The sequence below is a fragment of the Mus pahari genome, chromosome 14 (assembly GCF_900095145.1).
Source record: "Mus pahari chromosome 14, PAHARI_EIJ_v1.1, whole genome shotgun sequence".
Classification (NCBI taxonomy): Eukaryota; Metazoa; Chordata; class Mammalia; order Rodentia; family Muridae; genus Mus; species Mus pahari.
This window is the reverse complement of record NC_034603.1, coordinates 66,276,279-66,295,133: the sequence shown is the minus strand read 5'-3', so window position 1 is coordinate 66,295,133 and position 18,855 is coordinate 66,276,279. Positions and strand designations below refer to the sequence as shown.

Below are 18,855 nucleotides of genomic sequence, written 5' to 3'. Positions count from 1 at the left end.
ACTACGCTTTAAAAACATAAGAGCTGGATCACCCATGACTAGTTAAGAGGCTCGTTTTTGGACCCCCTCTACCCCTCCAATGTCTCGAGGTATTAGTTTCAAATCCTGGTGCATTGTTACCCTACAGAGAATGCTTTGGGTATGCATTTGTCAGCAGTGGGAAAAAAAACAAAACAAAACAAAAAAAACCTCAGCACAATTACCTTACAACAAGATATAGTTTGTGAGCTAATTTATTACTGCATATTGTTAATATACATCAAATCACTGAGTTAAGAGGATTCTGAGCTATTTTCATAAATAGCTAAAGGTCCCCACTGCTTACCAGATCTATAAACAGTAGGAGACTCGAAGGAATCATGACTGTCTGCAGGGACTGATTCAACTGGTGACAGGTGGCCAAGTGTATCATGGAGTTCAGCTCCAGAAACAACTGCCTGAACTCAAAATGGAGGGTGCATGATTTAATAAGTGTGAAAGGCATAAGAATCTTATCACAAGCTAAAACGGTGCAGCAAGACTGCCAAGTTGAGTGTCTAAATAAGGAAAAGGATGGTCTGCCACTTTGTCCTTTAGTTATTTGGTCAGAATCCAGTTTGGGATGTTTTTTTTTTTTTCTTTTCTTTTCTTTTTTTAAAGTCTATGATCTCAGGCTAGCCTTTCATCACTCAGGATCCACCAGCTTCAGCCTCCCCGGATGCGAGGGTTACAGGTGTGCCCCATCATAGCCTGCTCTGGGTCCAACTTTCTTTTGTTTTTGAGACAGGGTCTCATGGAAGCTAGACTGATGTAGAAACTGGGGCTTTCCTGGCTGTGTGGGTGCTTGGGATAGCAGTCCTCCTGAGAAACTCAATGTTTAGCATGAATAGACAGATGGTCTGGGGTCCCACATGAGTCTTATTAGTGTGAGGGAGCGAAGAGATTGATCTTTCTATATCATTGTAGTCACAAAACAAGAGCCAGTGCTTTCAAGTTACAATGAGGGTTTTCAAACATACAGAAGATGTATGTAGGAAGACACTGAGGTCAAGTGGATCTGGACTTCATTTATCTGGACTGTTATCCAGGAAAAATCAGGTATCAAACACTGAGTAGATGACCTATAAAGTCTTGCTTATGAGCTTTGTAATTTGCCATTTATGTATAAGAAAGGGCTCAGGACAAAGGAATATGCATATACTTACACTCTAGTCTGACACAATGGATGAGCCCCTTATTAGAAGAGGGGAGTGATGTGTTACTACTCTATTTTACTTGAGTTAATATAAAGATTTTTCCTCAATCTTTCATATATACAAGCAGATATAATGTTTCCCAACAAATCTAATAAAATGAGGCAGAAGTTCAAAAATTAACGGCCACAATAGTTTATTTACAATTGAACTCTTTATAAGATATTTACAAGACAGCCGACTTTACACATCAGAAATGGTATCAAAAGTATGAATTACAGCACAGACAACGATATGAAACGGGCATAAAACAAAGCTGAGGTGGAGAGACAAGCAATTTCTCTTTTAATTTATTAACACTAGCTTAAACTTTGTTAAAGAAAGAATAAGGAACTATGTTTTCAGAGAACTGCAGGGCCTCTCTTTCTGTTGAAGACTGAATTTCACAGTGTTGTATCCCATGTAGGGGAAACAAGATTAATTCCCCACACTCTCCACACACTGTGCTCTCACTCCAACCTCCTCAACAAACCTCAGCATCCCCAAACCAAAGGACATCTAGGAGAGGACATAACGAAATATTAGGTCCCCAGGGAAAGGAGAACCAAAGCAATAGAATCCACTTCAGTCCTGCCAGATAGCACCTCATGGATTCCTCTCAGTCTAGCAAAAACAGGATCTGAGGACTCCTCTGTGTAGGGCAGAAACCTGATGGTTAAATCTGTTAACCCTTACCCAAATTAGGAATCTGACAAATCTCGTTGTCAAGAAGAAACTGAGAGGGATCAGGAAACGAAGTAAAGAGACAACTGATTGAGGTTATTATTTTTGAGGAGCATGTTATAAAGAAACAACACAGGTCAGAGTAGGAGCACTAAACAGTTGGCCTCATTACAAAAAAATAAAAAGCAACAACAATCTGGCCCAATATTTCTAGCTATATCCCCATCCTTAAGGTGTGAGATGAGAGCCCCTAGTGGAGAAGTCCCCTTTCTCTCTACATCCTTGCTGCAGTGGTTTAAGGCAGCTTCTGTCACAGAGAGACCATGCTCCTAAGCAGATGGAGTTACAAGAGAAAACCCAGAGCCACACACAAACACACACAAAGGAGAATTAAGAGCAGCAAGATCATCCAAGAACACTACATGTACTGCTGGAATAATTCCTTTCAAAGTCAAACCCAGGGAACAAGATAACATCTCAAAAAAGCTTTAGCAGTGGGAGGCCCCTGAGAACTTCTCTTCCCACAGTGGCAATGCCATTCTCGCATGCTCAGCAGACGGGCCAACCACACACCCTACATACCTTGGCTTCTCCTCTAAAAGTGCTAATAATTTGGGGCCATGTTCTCTTCAAGGATAAGAGCCCTACCCTTCTAGAGATTAGACCCCAACTTGTTTTTATACAATAGTCCTGAAGGCTAGTGAAAGGCAATTCCTATCCAGAAGCCCACAGGCCTCGCTCGGCTCCATTTCTCTTCCAGATAGTTGACAGGGATCTTACACTGAGACCAAAGTGGCCTGGGAGTGCTGTCCTGATTTTTTTTTTTTCTTTTCTTTTTTTTCTTTTTTTTTTTTTTTTTCTTTTTGGTAACAAAACAAGGGCAGGAGATGGGAAACAAGATGGTTCATGTATAAATCTATTTTCACTAAACGAATAAAGTTAATTAGGTACAACTGTTTGTTTCAAGCTGTAGACATCTGCCAGACAGAGGAAGAGAATCCTTCCATACCCTACCCCGCCCCCACCCCAAATCTCTACCTTACCACCAAAAGTTTGGCTAATAGGATGAAGCCCCACTAAGGAATCCTTGAAAAGTGACATGACAGAGACATCTCTATAGACGCTGGCATGCGATCCCCAAATGAGAGCTCTATCAGGTTAGCACTGTTAACTAGTTGGAAACTTACACTCCCAATCTCTTTTCTAAACATTTTCTTTGTTGGGGGTGGGAAGGAACTTCAGTTACCCATCAACTAAGAAAGTGAACCAGCTGCATGTCTCCTCCCACATGCCACTGTCACAGAACGGTTTAGAGAGAACGAACTTTCAGGTAAAACTCTACAGTTTCTTCCTCTGAGGAATGTCTTGCTTCATTACTTCATGCTATTCCTCGGGCCCTAAAGCTCACGGTGAAACCTACTACACCCACACTATTCAGAAGGCGCACCAGGGAAGCACAGGGTCAGGGCAGGCACAGCTCCTATAGGAAGGGTTGCTCCATCTTAGACACGCTAATGAAGAGCCCTTTACCCCTGTTAGGTAGGCAAGTGAGTAGAAGTGGCTCCTGAAACTCCCAAGTCTACCATCCTATAGGACGAGCTCAAGAGCTCATTTCCCCAAAATGGGAAAAGAAGTTTCAATAACTCCGTAATTCACAATTATCCCAACGCAAGAGGTTTCTTTTGTTTGTTTTGTGAAATCAGAGTAAAGAAAACAAAACTAATATAAAAGGAGTATGGAAAGGTATTACCAGTGGATGATAACATACATGAGGACACAGGTCACACATACAGTAAATGATAACATACATGAGGACACAGGTCACACATACAGGTCTCTGCTATTCTCTTGGAACAGCATGCTACAACTATCTGGAGACAGGCTGCCGCCAGCACGGCTACTTCCTACAAGTCCGGTGAGGCGTTTGTTTCTTCTGGGTCTCCAACCTGCAACGGCTTCGCTCATCCAACCAGGGTAGTTCAAAGTTCCTGGCAAAAAGAAAGACAGCAAAGTGACAAGGCTACTTCCAAGCCAACAGTCAGCTGACACAGTCACCATCCAAATGGCAACGTCATCTACCTCTGATTAAAGAGCATTCCTACTTCCTGGCTTGCCATCAGACAATCATGGCTATCCCTAAGTCACATGCGTCTCCATTCTATCTAGGCTTCCATGGAGCCTGAAAAGGAGGTACAAACTACCTGAAAAAAGAGAGGAACAATCTGTTCTACTTACTGTGNAGTTAATTTTGGTAATGGCCGTCCAAATGCTACAACAGGCAAGAAGGGGGTAATCATCAAACTTTCAACTATGGAAGAAAATCACATGGAACCTTGTTAGCAAAGAGGTGAGAAATTTCTAACCACCAGCACCTTCACGCTCAGCCCGCTCACTTGTCACAAGCAGCTGTGCCNTGGAGACTTGCACTCTTTTTTCCCCCTTGAAAAGTCTGAAATTGTAAATTTTTTATTTGCTTCATTTCATCCTGTTTTGTGTCTATGTCCCCGTGTGTGGGTTTGTACATGTGAGTGCAGTGCTGGGTTTGTACATGTGAGTGCAGTGCTCTTTGAGGTCAGAAAAGGGCACTGGGTCCCCTGCAACTGGAGTTCCATGCAGTCTGAGCTGCCCAACGTGGGGGGTCTGTCCAAGAACAGAAGTGCCCTTAATCACTGAGCCATACTTCGTCAGCCCCAAAGTCTCCAGTTTTAGATAGATACAACTTACCATCATCTGGCTCAGGGAAAAATGAGGTAACCTCAGGCTCAGATTCCTGAATTCCTTTCTTTTTATACATTCTGAGCTGCAGTCGCTGTAAAATTCTTTGTTCCCTGATCCTCTGAATATCCCATCTGGGAAAAACCAGACAAACACAAGCAAACAAACCAAGCATTACTATTCACCTAAAAGTTGTCCTACAAAGGCAGTTTCCACTCTCCAGAGTCTAGAAGGCCCTTGTTTAACCCCTCTAGGCCGGGCCGAGGGAACTGACTACCAGGCTGAGGAGGAACTCTGCGTGTAGCACTCTAGATTATATGCTGGTGTTCCAAAGAAAGTAGTTCTGAGGGAGGGCATCCATTAAAAGGCCGACATGTGTGACTGTAAGGACAACCTCCCCTGGCTAACTGTGACACTAGTGCCCCAGGACTCTCCCAGTCACAGTTCTAAGGCTCAGATGCTCCCGGGATGGGGGTCTTGACCTTACCGTTTTCTCCTCTTCTCGTCTAGCTCCAGTTTCGCATGCCTCTTTGAAAACACACTGTCATCCAGGTTCTAGAAGAGGAACAACAGGGACAAGCGACTTACGAGCATGCTGGAGTAACAGTTTTCAGGAACACCAAATCTTTCACCTCAGGTTCCAAAAATATCTAGCTCTATAAATATCACATAAACCTCTGAGTAAAAGAATCAATAAGATACACTCCTGTCCTTATCCCCATCCTTCCCGAAATCCCAAGCTTCAAAATTAATTTTCCTAACTTCTCAAGGTAAATCATATCAAACATCTCGGAGAGGACTATAAATTCTTCCCCTCTCTATACTTTGTAAGAATCTGAGTTCAAAATACCAAATTTTTTTTCAATAATCAAGTAAGTTTGGAATATAGGATTATGTTGCTGAGTGGCAGCATGGAATCTCCCTTAGCTTGGAACACCTCCCCCACAACACTGATTTTGAAAAATGACCTAACTATTCCAGATCAGGCTTTTTCATCCATAAGATGAAAAATATAGACCCAATAACCCCAAGTTCCTTTCTTGTCTTAAGAGTTTTTGTTTTGTTTTGGTTTGGTTTTTTTTTTTTTTTTTTTTTCCAAGACAGGGTTTCTCTGTGCAGTCCTGGCTGTCCTGGAACTCACTCTGTAGGCCTTGAACTCAGAAATCCGCCTGCCTCTGCCTCCCAAGTGCTGGTATTAAAGGCATGTGCCACCACGCCCGACCTTAAGAGTTCTTTTTAGGGGCTGGTGAGATGACTCAGTGAGTAAGAGCATTGACTGCTCTTCAGAAGGTCCTGAGTTCGAATCCCAGCAACCGCATGTCTTACAACCATCCATAATGAGATCTGGTGCCCTCTTCTGGTGCATCTGAAGTCAGCTACAGTGTACTTATGTATAGTAATAAATCTTTGGGCCAGAGCGAGCAGAGGTCCTTAAAATTCAATTCCTAACAACCACATGAAGGCTCATAACCATCTGTACAGCTACAGTATACTCACATAAAATAAATAAATAAATCTTAGAGAGAGAGAGAGAGAGAGAGAGAGAGAGAGAGAGAGAGAGAGAGAGAGAGAGCGCTTTTTAATCTATCCACAGCTATTAGAAATATTCAATCTGAGTCACTGTCTTGCCTCAGCCCCTGAGTAGCTGGGACTCTAGGTGCTAACAACGGCTAGTTGTATACATCCCCATATTCTATTGTTTCCAATCCCCTTAACAGCTCTGGGTACTCACCTCCAAAATGTCTGAAGGATTTGGGTCCCTTAGAGGCTCTACTGAGTGGTCCCTCCAAGAAGGAACTGAAAAAAATAAAGAAAAAGAAGAAGAAAGAGGAGAGGTGGAACCACCCTTAAATCCAAAGTCATACAACTGTCCAACTATCCACAAGGACAAGAGGTTTCTCCCCAGATAAGACAGTTATCATGTGATAAGAATCCATATTATGGCCTCACTCAAGGCCATAGTCAGTCAGTCAGTGTCCTCACTATGATATACAAGAACCTAAAGTGCCACTGCAGTCTGCCAAACTCAGGGTCACAAAAAACCCTAAGCCAACACCTGACAGTTCACATAATGGATGCTCCTAACGTTCCTGAGAAACAACTGGGATGTGTGGTTCTCTTCATGCTGCAGTAGAGTTATCAAACGCCAAGGACTCTCACTGTTCCACATCCAACACATGAGAACGCAGCTCCCAACCAGCCACCATCCCACCGAGCCCCACCCCAGGCCCAGCCAGCAACTCCTAATCTACTCACCAGCCAAGACTGAAGTTTCTCCTGCAACACTTGATGGCATCAGACACCCTAAATAATGTAGGAAAGAAGAATCATCTCAGTGTAAAAAGAAAAAAAGCCCACACCCAAAATGGAGGAAAGGATCCTCTCTGATGCGCTCACTAGGAAGACATTTTGCTTTCTGAATCCTTCTTGAGAATTTCTCTCTGGGGAAGGGGAAGAGGGAACAACAGACAAAAGAAAAGAAAATAAGCCCACCACTTTTTTTTTTTTTACACTGAGACGACTTCTTGTCTTCATTATTTAGGGTGGTTTCCCTGCAACAGTTGATGGCCAAGGGTATCAAACCTTAAACTCAGAACATGGCAGGTGAGTAAAAGTTGACCTATTTTTCAAATAAATAGATCAGTGTTCTTAGCACTTACAGATGTAGTCTTCTTACACAGTCTCCTCCTCCCTCCAAACAAACTACCTGGCTGGTCCAGCCTGAACAACATGCACAAAGACTTTGGCTTCCTCAGAATAAGTCATTGAGACTTCCTCTTGAGATAGGAGCATCAATAACGGAAGGACTCACACACTTATGCAGAACTCAGGCTTCTCAAGAGACTGGGATCTCCCAGTCACATCCCCTCAGAGTGTTATGCCCACAATCTCAGACGTGTTTGGAACTTGCTCTACTAGAGTAGACAGGGTTTTCAAAAACAGCCAGTCACAAAGAGTAACTCCAGACCAAGCCATTTCCTAATTCCGGATGGGAAGTTGCTTCATGGTTTCTCCTAAATTGTTACACAGCGTTGCTATAGCAGCAAAAATTAACTATTAAAATGAACCTGTTCAACTGACTGAAACAACGTTAAGTATCTAAATCTAGATCAGGTCCCTGCTCTCTCTCGGGTCCTCAGTGTGAGGCCTAATAAAGGTTAGATCGGTTCTCCATCTTCCCCACTGGGATTTGTCACAACATCCAGACGAAGCCTGGAGAATGCTCACATCTCACTGAAATGGATTCCCATCCCCATCCCTGCTGAAGAAAGGCACAGGAGTACAAACTTAGGTCTAAGAATCTAGCTAAGAAAGCTTTCCCCACCGTTACCCAAGAGTACCCACAATGACTGTCATAGACTAATATTACACACTTGAAGACACATTATAGTTACTGGTTCGTATGGAAGATGGGGATCATCTCTGTGGAAGCCATTAAGAAATAAACAAGAATAAAGACCAAGTCCCCTCACCCCACACCCTCCCCAAGCAGCTCAGATATCCCAAGATAGTCCTTATTGTTTGAAAAATAGTTTGTAGACCATTTTATTTAAATATATGAACAACCAATGGGCTACTGCAATCCAAGTGAACTCCCCACATCTTAGAACCTTGTGAAGTGCAGTAAAGGAAGACTGTTGGTCTTTGGCAGATTCCTCCTGCCCCCCAGACCGGGACAGAGAGATACAGATAAATGTTTACGTAGTTAGAGAGCGGAGGCCCAGGTGAAATTCCCCACCCCAAGCTGGCTCCCCAACCAAAAATTACCATTGGCCCCTGAGAACACCCAAAGACCACCCTCCCAGGTTTCACACAATATCAATTGCAGGAACAGTCGTGCATGGCAAAGTGTAAGTTCTATGCATTTCACAGCCCAGAAAACCCTTCTTTCAGAGGGCATGCAAGTTGCCGGAGATTACACCCCACAAGTCTGGTGCTCTTGTGATGAGCAACTTACTGGCAAACACATCTCCCAGTGTTGTAAGCAGACACATACATTGAGCACATTTTGCTGTAATTCCATCTATTTGCAATGCCTGCACAGTGTCTGTCTCTGGCTGTTAACTTACTCATTCTTGACAGAACTCTGCTTTATTGATTGCACTTTTTTAAAAAATGCCAAAGGCCTTTCACACTTGTTAGCTTGACCGCCACCACTAGGGTATAAGAGCAAGTGTTCTCTATGCCTTACTTGCTACAGTCTCCTCCTTCTTTGGAGAGCATTCCCGTAATGGTAATGGTGATGGGGGAGGCTGGTGCCAACGACACAAATACATTTCTGTGGTGGAAAGGTACGGCAAATCTTCCATCTCACTTGAGAAGGCTTTCTCCTTGGGGTGGGTGCTGGGTCCCTTTTGGGGAGTTGAGAGTCTTGGTGGGGTATCCACTGAAGACCGGGGCTTTTCTGGGGTTTCTTGGCTCCTCAATTCACGTTTACAAACAGTTTCTGATATGGAACCACAGGGTTCCTCTTTAATGGGAGAGTGCTTAGGAGTTTTTGTTTTGACTTTTGAAAATTCAGGAGCCAGCTTTTTAACAGGAGTCTTTCTTTCTGTATTTCCAAATGGGGTTTTCCTATTAGGTAGGAAAAAAAAAATGTTATAAAAATTAATTGATTTCAAATAAAATTTGATTTGAATATATTTGAGGGCAAGAGAGGTATTCAGGTACCTAAGTATCTACTGTTCGTTTGGAAGCCATGGGCAGCAAGTGTCATGCTTTAGAGTATACAGGGCAGGCCTTTGGTGAGTGAGCTAGCATCTGTGCTCCAGCAGACTCCATCTCCTTCAGACACACTCTGCAGTCTGTGCTTAGTACTGTGACCAAGAAAATGTTTCAAGGGGTTGGAGAGATGGTTCAGCGGTGAAGAGCACTGACTGCTCTTCCATTCCAGAGGTCCTGAGTTCAATTCCCAGCAACCACATAGTGGCTCACAACCATCCATAATGGGATCCAATGCCCTCTTCTGGTGTGTCTGAAGACAGCTACAGTGGATTCACATATATAAAATAAATAAATAATAAATAAATCTTTAAAAAAGAAAATGTTTCAAGACAATTTCTCAACACAGAAACTTGGGAGTTTTTTTGTATGTAAAAAAACAGGTTCTCTACTGCCAGGCTGGCCTTGAACTCACAACAGACCTCTTGCCTTAGCATCCTAAGTGCTGTGATTACAGGGGTAAGCCACCATGCCCCTAGAACAACGGACTTCTCAATTCAGCATATGGTTGCTCTAATGCCAGCCCACGAATCCCAGGCCCGTATTCCACCACCATTAGCAGCTCCCCGTCATTTTCAGTTAACAGAACAAAGTTACCAGCACACCTTTTGTGTCCCTTTCCACTCCGGCCACATGAGAAAGGCTTGGAAGGCAGAGCCTGGGATGTCTCGCAAAGCTCCGGCTGGCGCTCCAGTTTAATTTTCTCAGACAACTCTGTTTCCTCTCTTTCTTCAGTTTCATAGCCCTGGAGCAGCCTGTGCCTTTCCTTCTCATTATCCCTCTTCACCAGCTGCATCCGCCTTTCCATACGTTCAATCCGAGCAAGGAGCTAGAAGGAGGTGACAAGATACAGACTTATACACCAAAGTTAAACACCTGTACTTAACCCCATTTAAGAATCAGCGATCTTCTGTATGTCCTTCTGTATGTCACTATGGTCCCTACCAATTCAACTTTTACTCTGAATTGGCAGGCAGGAATCTGAATAGCTTCCCTTAAACCCAATAAAGGCAAAAGACAATTAACTGTAGGAGTTAGTCTGGATGGCAAGAGGCTGGGGCAATCTAAAGTTCTTTCTTCTGAAGGAAGACCCTCCCCACTGGGCGGGGTCAGGTACCTTTTAATGGCAAGGCCTCTGCCACTTGGCTCCAAGTCTTTTAGGACCCCCTCAATTTACCCTTGTTTCTGTTGTCCTTGTTGTGTGTGGTGCTAGGGATGGAATCAGGGCCTCCTGACTGTGCTTGGCAAACACTCTAAGCACCAGCACCACTGAGCTACATTCTCAGCCCTGTGTTCTTTTAAGGTGTCCTACGGTTGTCCAAATTCTATCTGCTCTATGTTCACTCCTAAACGCTAGACACAGTGGAATGTTTAAACAGCACAATGAAGAAGAATCAAGAGCTCACAGAGTGTCCCTAGGGACAGCAGTATCACATTAAAATGTTATGTGTGCGTATTTGAAGGAGTACTTCCAAAACATACTACACTGGAAAGAATTATAATCGACGCCAGTAATATAATCCCAATACACATGACATATATATTCTGCTTTGCGTTGGAGATAACAGGAAAATTTTATCTAAATATTTATCAAAATTACATTCTAATTAAAGAGAACCACAAAAATCAAACAAAATGGAAGTCTTCTGTCACCAGAAACTTGGTATTAACTCAGTTTTGACGAAAAGGTGACGACTGTGCTACTTACAGCACACTACAAGAGTTTTGCCTTGGTTGGTGAGTGGTATCATTGCTGCTCTCATTACTTCCATGGCATAGACTTCAGCAGAGGCCAAACAATGACTGGAATAAGAGCGGGCCTAAGCAGTGTTAAGACTGTAGTACATGACAGAAGCAGTGAATGCCAAGCTCAGACGGATGCGCTAGCCTTAACTCACCCCACTTCTTCCTACCTTGAAAAGCCTATGAAGGAGGCCAAAGAAGGCATCACCTCAGGAACTCAGCACAACCCTCCAGCAGCGGTAGTGTCCCCGTCAGCCACTCATGGCATCTGTGCTCTCATTCACAGCCTTAGCATTACTTAACCATGTTCTGTGGGTGACATAGTCTTCATTTCTTCTCCTTTACTGATCTTTCTCTCCCCACCCCCTTCTCATGAAAGGAAGGATATGCTGTGTTACAAGGGCAAGGCCATCATGCCCTAGACTGCACTACAGTGCTGAGCTGTGCCACTCCATGTTGAGTAACTTCCACAAAGCAACACTGAGGTACTGCAACAAGACCTGCCCCAGCTCCCGTTCCACCTTGCAGAATGCAGTCTCCAATCAAACAGACGCCTGATAGCGACTCATTTAGGAAGCAAACAAAATGAACAGCTCTTCTGCTCCCATGCTCAGCCTGTGGTGCGCAGCCCCAGAGTGAGAGGAGCCAGGAAAGGGGAGTGAGAGAGGGAGGGAGCAGAGCCTGAGTGCACTGTAGAAGCCAGCCATGTTTATTTTTAGGCAGCTAAAAGGTATGTTAGCACTGTAGACCCACCACCCCAGCGGCCCTGAGGTGTGAGGGAGTATGCTTAACATGTGTGCCCAAGGCTGCTGCTCCTGCAGCGGTGCAAGCCGATTGAGACACGCTCCCCAGAAGTACAAAGAAATAATCAACAACTTCTCTAATACCTCAAGATTCGAAAACAGGTTTGGGAGGTGGAAGGATTTACAGAATACATCGAATGAGCTTATGTCTCAAAATCTGCCAGCTTAGTCAAGAGACCTGGTCAGCGGGTCGTGTTTTATAACTCGGATTTTCTACTAGAAACTCCCTGAAATCAAAGGAAGTGATTCTCATTTAGGAAAGCTAAAACAGGATTCCACGTCCACCATCTTTACCCTCTACCGACCAAAAGACCTATGACAACCCTCCTGTCTAAAGATGCTGCCGCGGTGGTTACAGCAACAGCTGTTATAACCTCCTCTCCAATGCACTGCTACTGCAAAGGCGCTTGAATACAACCCCTGCCATATAGCCACATCTGTACCCCACCCTATCATTGTTAACCCCTCCTAAATCAGGTCTTTTCCCACTCTAAACGTCTTTCCCACAAGTGTGGGACTGTCGTTTTAAATTAACCCTTTGGCAACCGAAGCCTCCCATTTACCCCCCCCCCACACACACACACAGGTTGCCCTTTAACCCTTCCTTGCGACCCAACGTGTCAGTGATGTCAGGTTCCTAATGACCCAACATTTAAGGCACTCTTTAGCTGGTGGCCAACTTCCTCTAACCCTAACCGAGCGGGGACCTCTGCCTCCTACAGCCCCCTTCCCCCGAGCATGCGCAGAACTCGCTCCCCATCCCTAATGCAGATTAACCCCTCCCGTACCGTATCTCTCTCGGACTTCAGCTCCTCGATCTCCTTCTCCTTGGCCTGCAACTGCTGCTGCTGCTGTTCGATGAGGTCCAATTGCAGCAGAAGGATCTGTTTGAGGCAGGCGGCCTGACTGGAGGCTCCGGAGCCGCCGCCACCCCCGAGAGGGCTCTTCCTTATACTCTTCCATCTGCCCTCACTGGCCGCCAGGGTCCCGGCAGTGGCGGTGGGCGCGAGGGGTGGTGGCCCGGGCAGAGGTAGTGGTGGGGGTCCCGCCGGGTCCGAGGCGGTGGCAGCTGGGGGAGCCGCCCCACCCTTGTCCCCAGCCCAGGGCGTAGGCTCTTTGGCCGCCGCCACGAGAGAGCCCGTCTGAATGGGCAGCACCGCCTGATACTTGGGCCGGGGGCTGCAGCCAGCGCCGGCTGCGACTGGCTCCCCGCCGATGCCGGCTTGTTTAGTAGCTGGGGGCGGACAGGGCAAGGGCACCGAACCGCCCCAGCTCTCTTCCTGCTGCCCGGGGGCCGCCCCGGCCGGGAGTAACAAGCCCCGGCCCTTGCCGCCGCCGCCGCAGCCGGCTGGAGAGGGCGAGGGGCTCCCGCCCTGGGAAGAGGCCAGCGGGGGCCCCGGCTCCTTGAGCTTACGATGCCGGGGGAGGAAATGGGCTTCGGCCGCCCCGGACTCGTCCTCGGGCCCGCCCAGCGCCGCAGCCCGCTCGTAGTCCAGTCGCTGCTCGGGGTTGCCGCCGGCAGGGGCCGCGGCCGCCTTGAACACTGCGGATCTCATGGTCATAGTGGTCCGGAGCGGCGCGGGGGACCGAGACGGAGGAGGGGGTGGGGAAGGGGCGAGGTGCGGGGGGTCGAGGACGGAGGAGGGGGAGGGGGGTTTGGCGGGCTCGGCTCAGCAGAGCGGCCGCAGGCCTCCGCTAGCGCGGCTTCTCCGAGGCCCGGGCGCCATCCCGCCGGCGAGCGGAGAAGTGGAGGCCGCGGCCGAGGCCCGCCGCCGACCCATGGTGGCCTCGCCGCCGCCTCTGCTGCCGCCACCGTCGCCTTCGCCGCAGAGGCAGGAGCTCGCACCCAGCCGCCCCCGAGCTCATCCCCGGAGCTCGCTTCGGCCCCCCCTGGCCCGGCCGGGCCCGCCTCGTCTCCCCACCCCGCACCCCCCCTTCCCCGCCCCGGCCCCCCGCCCCGGAGCTCGCCTCAGCCGCCCCGAGCCTCCATTCCCCCCCTCCTTGCTCCTCCTCGGGAGGGGGTGGGAGGGACGGGTCCGCCCAGAGCCCTCCTACTCCGGGAGGGGGGGTCTGCCGCCTCCCCCGGGGGGTCTCCGCGCCGCCGGGTCCCCCTCCCCCACAGTCACCCCCGGCTCCTCCGCGTTTCCCTTTAAAAAAAAACGGAGCCGCCGCAGCCGCCGCCGACCGGAGCGCGCATGCGCCGAGCGGGCAGCGGGCGGACGGGCGGGCGGGAGCGCACCGGGAGCGGAGAGGAGGGAGGCGGGTAGCGCTATTGTGAAAGGGGCCGCCGCCGCCGCCACGAGGAGGAGGGGACCGAGGCGCGGGGGCCCACGAGGGGAGGTCGGGGACGAGGGCGAGGACGCAGGAGCGGGCGAAGGTGGGCTGCCGAGGCACGGGCGGGCTGGGGAGGGAAGAAGGACGAGGGTGGCCGCCGGTGGTTGGGGACTGCGGAGGATCTCCGGCAAAACCAAGTACGAGAGAATGGGGTTGGGGGAGGAAGGAAGGAGGTAGATGCTCCCGCCCCTCGCGGTCGCCTGCCGACCGCTCTGCTGAGCCGGCCTTCGTCCGGTAGCCCTTCCCCGGCAACCTGGCAACGCGCCTGGCCCACAGCGGAGCCCCGCGCGCCTTCGGGACCGGCCCCGACCCAGGCTCCCGTGGAGCCCGCGGCTGTTTCACGGAGTAGAAGTCAAAGCTTCCACCCTCTAGGCTCCCTGGCGGTCCCACATGGGTTGGGGAAACAAATGAAGTTCTTTTGTCTCTAAGGGATCCAGCACAGAAATGGAGGAACCTCTGGTTCCCAGAAGCAGCAAAATCCATGATGTCTGCTGCCCAGGGAGTTGTAACCACAACCTTGGGGTGAAGTACTGCCAACTATCGACAGTTGTTTCCCAAGCAGCCATGTCTCCAGCCTTCTTAAGCTAGCTACTCCTAGCATCATCTGGAAGAAGGTTCAGGAAATCTATGGAGAGATGTATGCCAGTATTAGGACTAAGCGTTCTTTAGGGCCTTCTATTTGAGCACTTCCCAATTCTCCAGGTTCAGTGTCTGTGTGCCTTAATTTTCCAAGCAACTTTAGCCACTTAAATCCTCATAGTTCCTTATGGAAGAATATGTGCATAGGTGTAAGCTAATTGGTTGCTTATCTGTCTGAAGTGCACTTCTAAAAATTTTTATAAGAGATAGGTATAGTGATGTACACCTTTAACCCCAGCCCTTGTGAGGCAAAGACAGGAGAATTTGTGAGTTCGAGGCCATCTTGGTTCACATAGCAAGTTCCAAGACGGGGCTACATCTACCTTGTCTAAATAAATAAATGTCTCAATGCGAGCAAGCAGAGCTTGGCTCTAAATAAATAAATGATAAGTTGTATAGAGATGAGGACACTGGGCCAGTGTGAATCCAGTTAGAAACTGCTGCTTTGTGGGCTCTAAGCATGAAACACTGAAAAACTTCATGGGTATGAAAGTCCTGAGTCCCTGTTGTCTTCCCATCAGGTGGGCCTCAGATCTGCACGGGAAGGCAGTAGAAGCAAGGGCGGGATTAGAAAGTTCTAGAATGTGGTCTTTTTCAGTGTGAGGACTACCACCTCACTATCCTGATGCCTCCCACATTTGTGGCTTGTTGGACCCTTACTCCAAAATCCTATCTCCAGCTCCCTAGAATATGTCCAACTGAATGTCTAATACGCACTTCAGACTCAAGCTTTTGACTCTGCACCTAAATCCTGCTTCCTGTATCCAGTAAGTCAGTCCATCTTACTTTAAAAATCCAAAGTAGTACATTTTACATCTTTCCCACAACTCCACCTTGATGAAAGCTGCCATCTCTGCTTTCCTGTGTATTGTTTTAATTATGAAATGCTTGTAATTTGTCTCTTGATTTCAACCTCTGCCTAAGGCTCCCCTTCCCTGGTCATAGATAGTCATCCTGATAGATTTAAGGTCATAATATAAGATCATAAGATCACTTGGATTAAAAGCAGTCATTGTAATGGTCTGAGGAACCTGGCCCATCACGCTGCCTTAGACTGGAGAGCTCTCACTGCTTTCTGTGGACCCTCTCCTGCCGTTCTCGCCCCCTGTGTCTGTCTGCTCAGGTCTCTGCATTTACTGTTCTCTCATGTGGATCCCTACCCACAGGACTTCCACACTTCTTTGTCCCTTTTTACTACATGTCATCTTTTAAACGCCTCCTCTGCTGTCCTCTTATTTCCTCCGCAGGATTTAATCATCATCTAATACATACTTTGTCCTGCATTATCCTCAACTACTAATGTGACTCTTATAGGTCGCTCACTGAAGGTTGTCCGTATCGACACCCATACGTGTTACAAAGTGCCATCGTGAAGCCTGTTCAGGTGTGAGTCCACGAGTCAGTTCATGTAGAGTGACAGTACTCTGGGGATGTACAGAGAAATTACAGATAGGAGGGTGAGCAGAGGCCTAGGCCTGTGTCTGAAAAGCTAGCAAAGTCAGCTATTTTGGGAGACTGCAGTAAAACTATTCTGAGGAGTTCAAGACTTGCCAGGTTACTGAATGACAGGACTCTGCCATGGTTCAGTGGTTAGTGCGTCTGCGTACCTGGCATCCACAAAATCTTAAGATTCAATCCTCAGTATCACATAAAGAAGGACTGCTGAGCCCGCTCAGAGGCTGAGGGAAACTGCAGAGATGCTCAAGGACCAGAGTTCAATCCCTATGGACACAAACGATAGAGGGAGATAACCTGCCTGTCTCCTGACCTCCACTCTCATCGGGAGGGTACACAGGCCAAACTTGAGTGAAATAAATGTAAATCTGTATGGAAAGAGAAGCCAAGGCCCGAGCACGAAACAGCCAGAAGCTGTCACGGGGCTGGTGAGCTGGTTCAGCAGGCACAGGTGCTTGCCCTGCAAGCCTGGCCACCTGAGGTAAATTCCCAGGACATGGGTACAGGTGGAAGGAGGGAAGCAACTCCACTGCCACAAAATGCTGTGATAAGCCCCTGCCGCCCACCAGGCACATAACCCAAACCGGGATCATTAGCATCACTTGGATGTGCTGATTTCCAGGTCCCACCCTAGGCTAAAGATTCCCAAGCTCTGCTGTGGTTTTGAGTGCTCCCTCCTCCCCTGGGGCTTTGTTTTCTATTTATTCTTTCTTTAGTCAGGGTCTTGAGTACACAAGCTGGCTTTGAACTCCTAGTCTGGCTACCACCTCCTGAGTGCTGGAATTACAAGCACTATCATGCTAAGCTAAGCCTTCCTCCTACCCACTCTTAAAGGGCCAGACAGTGACTATGTTAGGCTTGAATGACTAGAAGGCCTTCCCCGCCCCCTTCAACTTCAGTACCACCACTGCAGTGCAAAAGCAGCCCCACTGAATGATGTGTACATGGTCATTTTCCAATATAACTTTATTATATGAAATTTGTATTCCTAATAATTTTGTTTGGAGTTTTAAAATGAGGTCTGTCATGTATATTTATCTCTTCCAGGTAGCCTCTAATTACTGTGTAGCTGTAGGACCTTGAACTTCTTCCTGCATCTATCTCTAAGAGTGCTGGATTATAGACATTTACCATTGTATGCATTCACCACAGGCCAAATACAGTCAGTGCTGGAGGTCTTACCCAGGGCTTCACCATTGCCAGGCAAGCACTCTACCAACTGAGGCACATCCCCAGCCCAGTTCCTAACAGTTTATAACCTTATCTTAAAATCTGCAACTATCAGAGGAGATAACTCAGCAGTTAAGAGCACCGGCTTCTCCTTCAGAGGACCTGGGTTCAATTCCCAGTACCCACATGGTGCTCATAACCATCTGTAACTACATTTCCTGGGGGTCCATGGTACCGGGCATGCACAAGGTACACATATATGTGCATGCAGGCAGAATACCCATACACATAAAATAAAACATTGCAACTATTACAAGTTTTTGGATGGTTTGTGACAGTGTCTCACTATGTAGCCCTAGCTGTCCTGGAACCAATTAGATTGCTTGGAACTCATGGTGGATCTGCCTGCCTCCATCTCCATAGTCCTGGAAACAATTCTTGGTTTGTGAGACATACCAAAAAGTACCGGATCACCAGGCCTGACCTAAAGTCCTAAAATGAGGGGGAATCAGAGGCATTTAGTTAGGGTACATAATAAGTATGTTTATTTAAAAAAAAAAAAAAAAAAAAAAAAAAAGGCTGGAGAGATGGCTCAGTGGTTAAGACTGCTCTTCCAGAGGTCCTGAGATGAATTCCTAGCAACCACATGGTGGCTCACAACCATCTGTAATGGGATCTGATGCCCTCTTCTGATGTGTCTGAAGAGAGCACATATACATATTCATATACATAAAATAAACATCTTTAGAAAAAGACAAAAAAATGCTGAGTTAGACTTCCCCTCCTGGCCGCCCACTCCTGATCTAAGGGCACATAGACTGAGCTGGAGTCCGTCTAGGACAAAATATGAATGGAAGTACTGTCTAGTCCCCAAGCCACACGGGCAAGGTGAGAGCTGTTCCTAAGGGCAATAAACTGCTTTGTGTTTGTTTAAAACGTACTTTTTCTGGTGGTACTAGACACTGAATCCAGGACTTCAGGACTGCCAGGCAAATGCCCCACTCCTGAGCCCTGTGCCCTGCTGATTTTTACTCCTTTGAGATAGCCTTACTAAACTGCCCAGGCTGACTTTGAACTGTGTAGTGAGCGCACACTGACCCTGACAGTGAACTTTTAATCCATGGCCCTAAACAAATGAAGGAGACCAGTGAACTAATTGATATAGTACTTTTTAAATGACATTGTCAGCAGAATAAAAAGCTGGTAATCTTAATTCTGGAGACCTTTCAGCTCAAAAAATCCAAAGTCTACAATTTCACTGCAACAAATTAAGTAAACATACTTTTCCCCTCTCAAAGCCAAGACTGGAATCTCTGGATTGGCTATCTCAGTTCAGCTCCAAGATAGAAACCACCAGAAACAGAAGAGATCTTTTTTGG

General features: G+C 47.3%; 1 protein-coding gene across 2 annotated transcripts; it reads right to left on the bottom strand.

The window, feature by feature from the left end:
• Positions 1-1,346: 1,346 nt before the first annotated feature.
• Msl1 (MSL complex subunit 1) lies at positions 1,347-13,782 on the bottom strand. Of its 2 annotated transcripts, XM_021213738.2 has the most exons (9): positions 12,667-13,782; positions 9,938-10,161; positions 8,803-9,185; positions 6,867-6,914; positions 6,343-6,407; positions 5,098-5,165; positions 4,620-4,744; positions 4,131-4,203; positions 1,347-3,883 (listed from the first exon to the last, which is right to left on the bottom strand). In XM_021213738.2, the coding sequence occupies exons 1-9, from the start codon at positions 13,438-13,440 to the stop codon at positions 3,793-3,795; spliced, it is 1,851 nt and encodes a 616-aa protein (XP_021069397.1). In that variant the 5' UTR covers positions 13,441-13,782; the 3' UTR covers positions 1,347-3,792. The 2 variants fall into 2 exon arrangements, with proteins under 2 accessions (XP_021069397.1, XP_021069398.1); XM_021213739.2 differs by lacking the exon at positions 6,867-6,914.
• Positions 13,783-18,855: the final 5,073 nt, after the last annotated feature.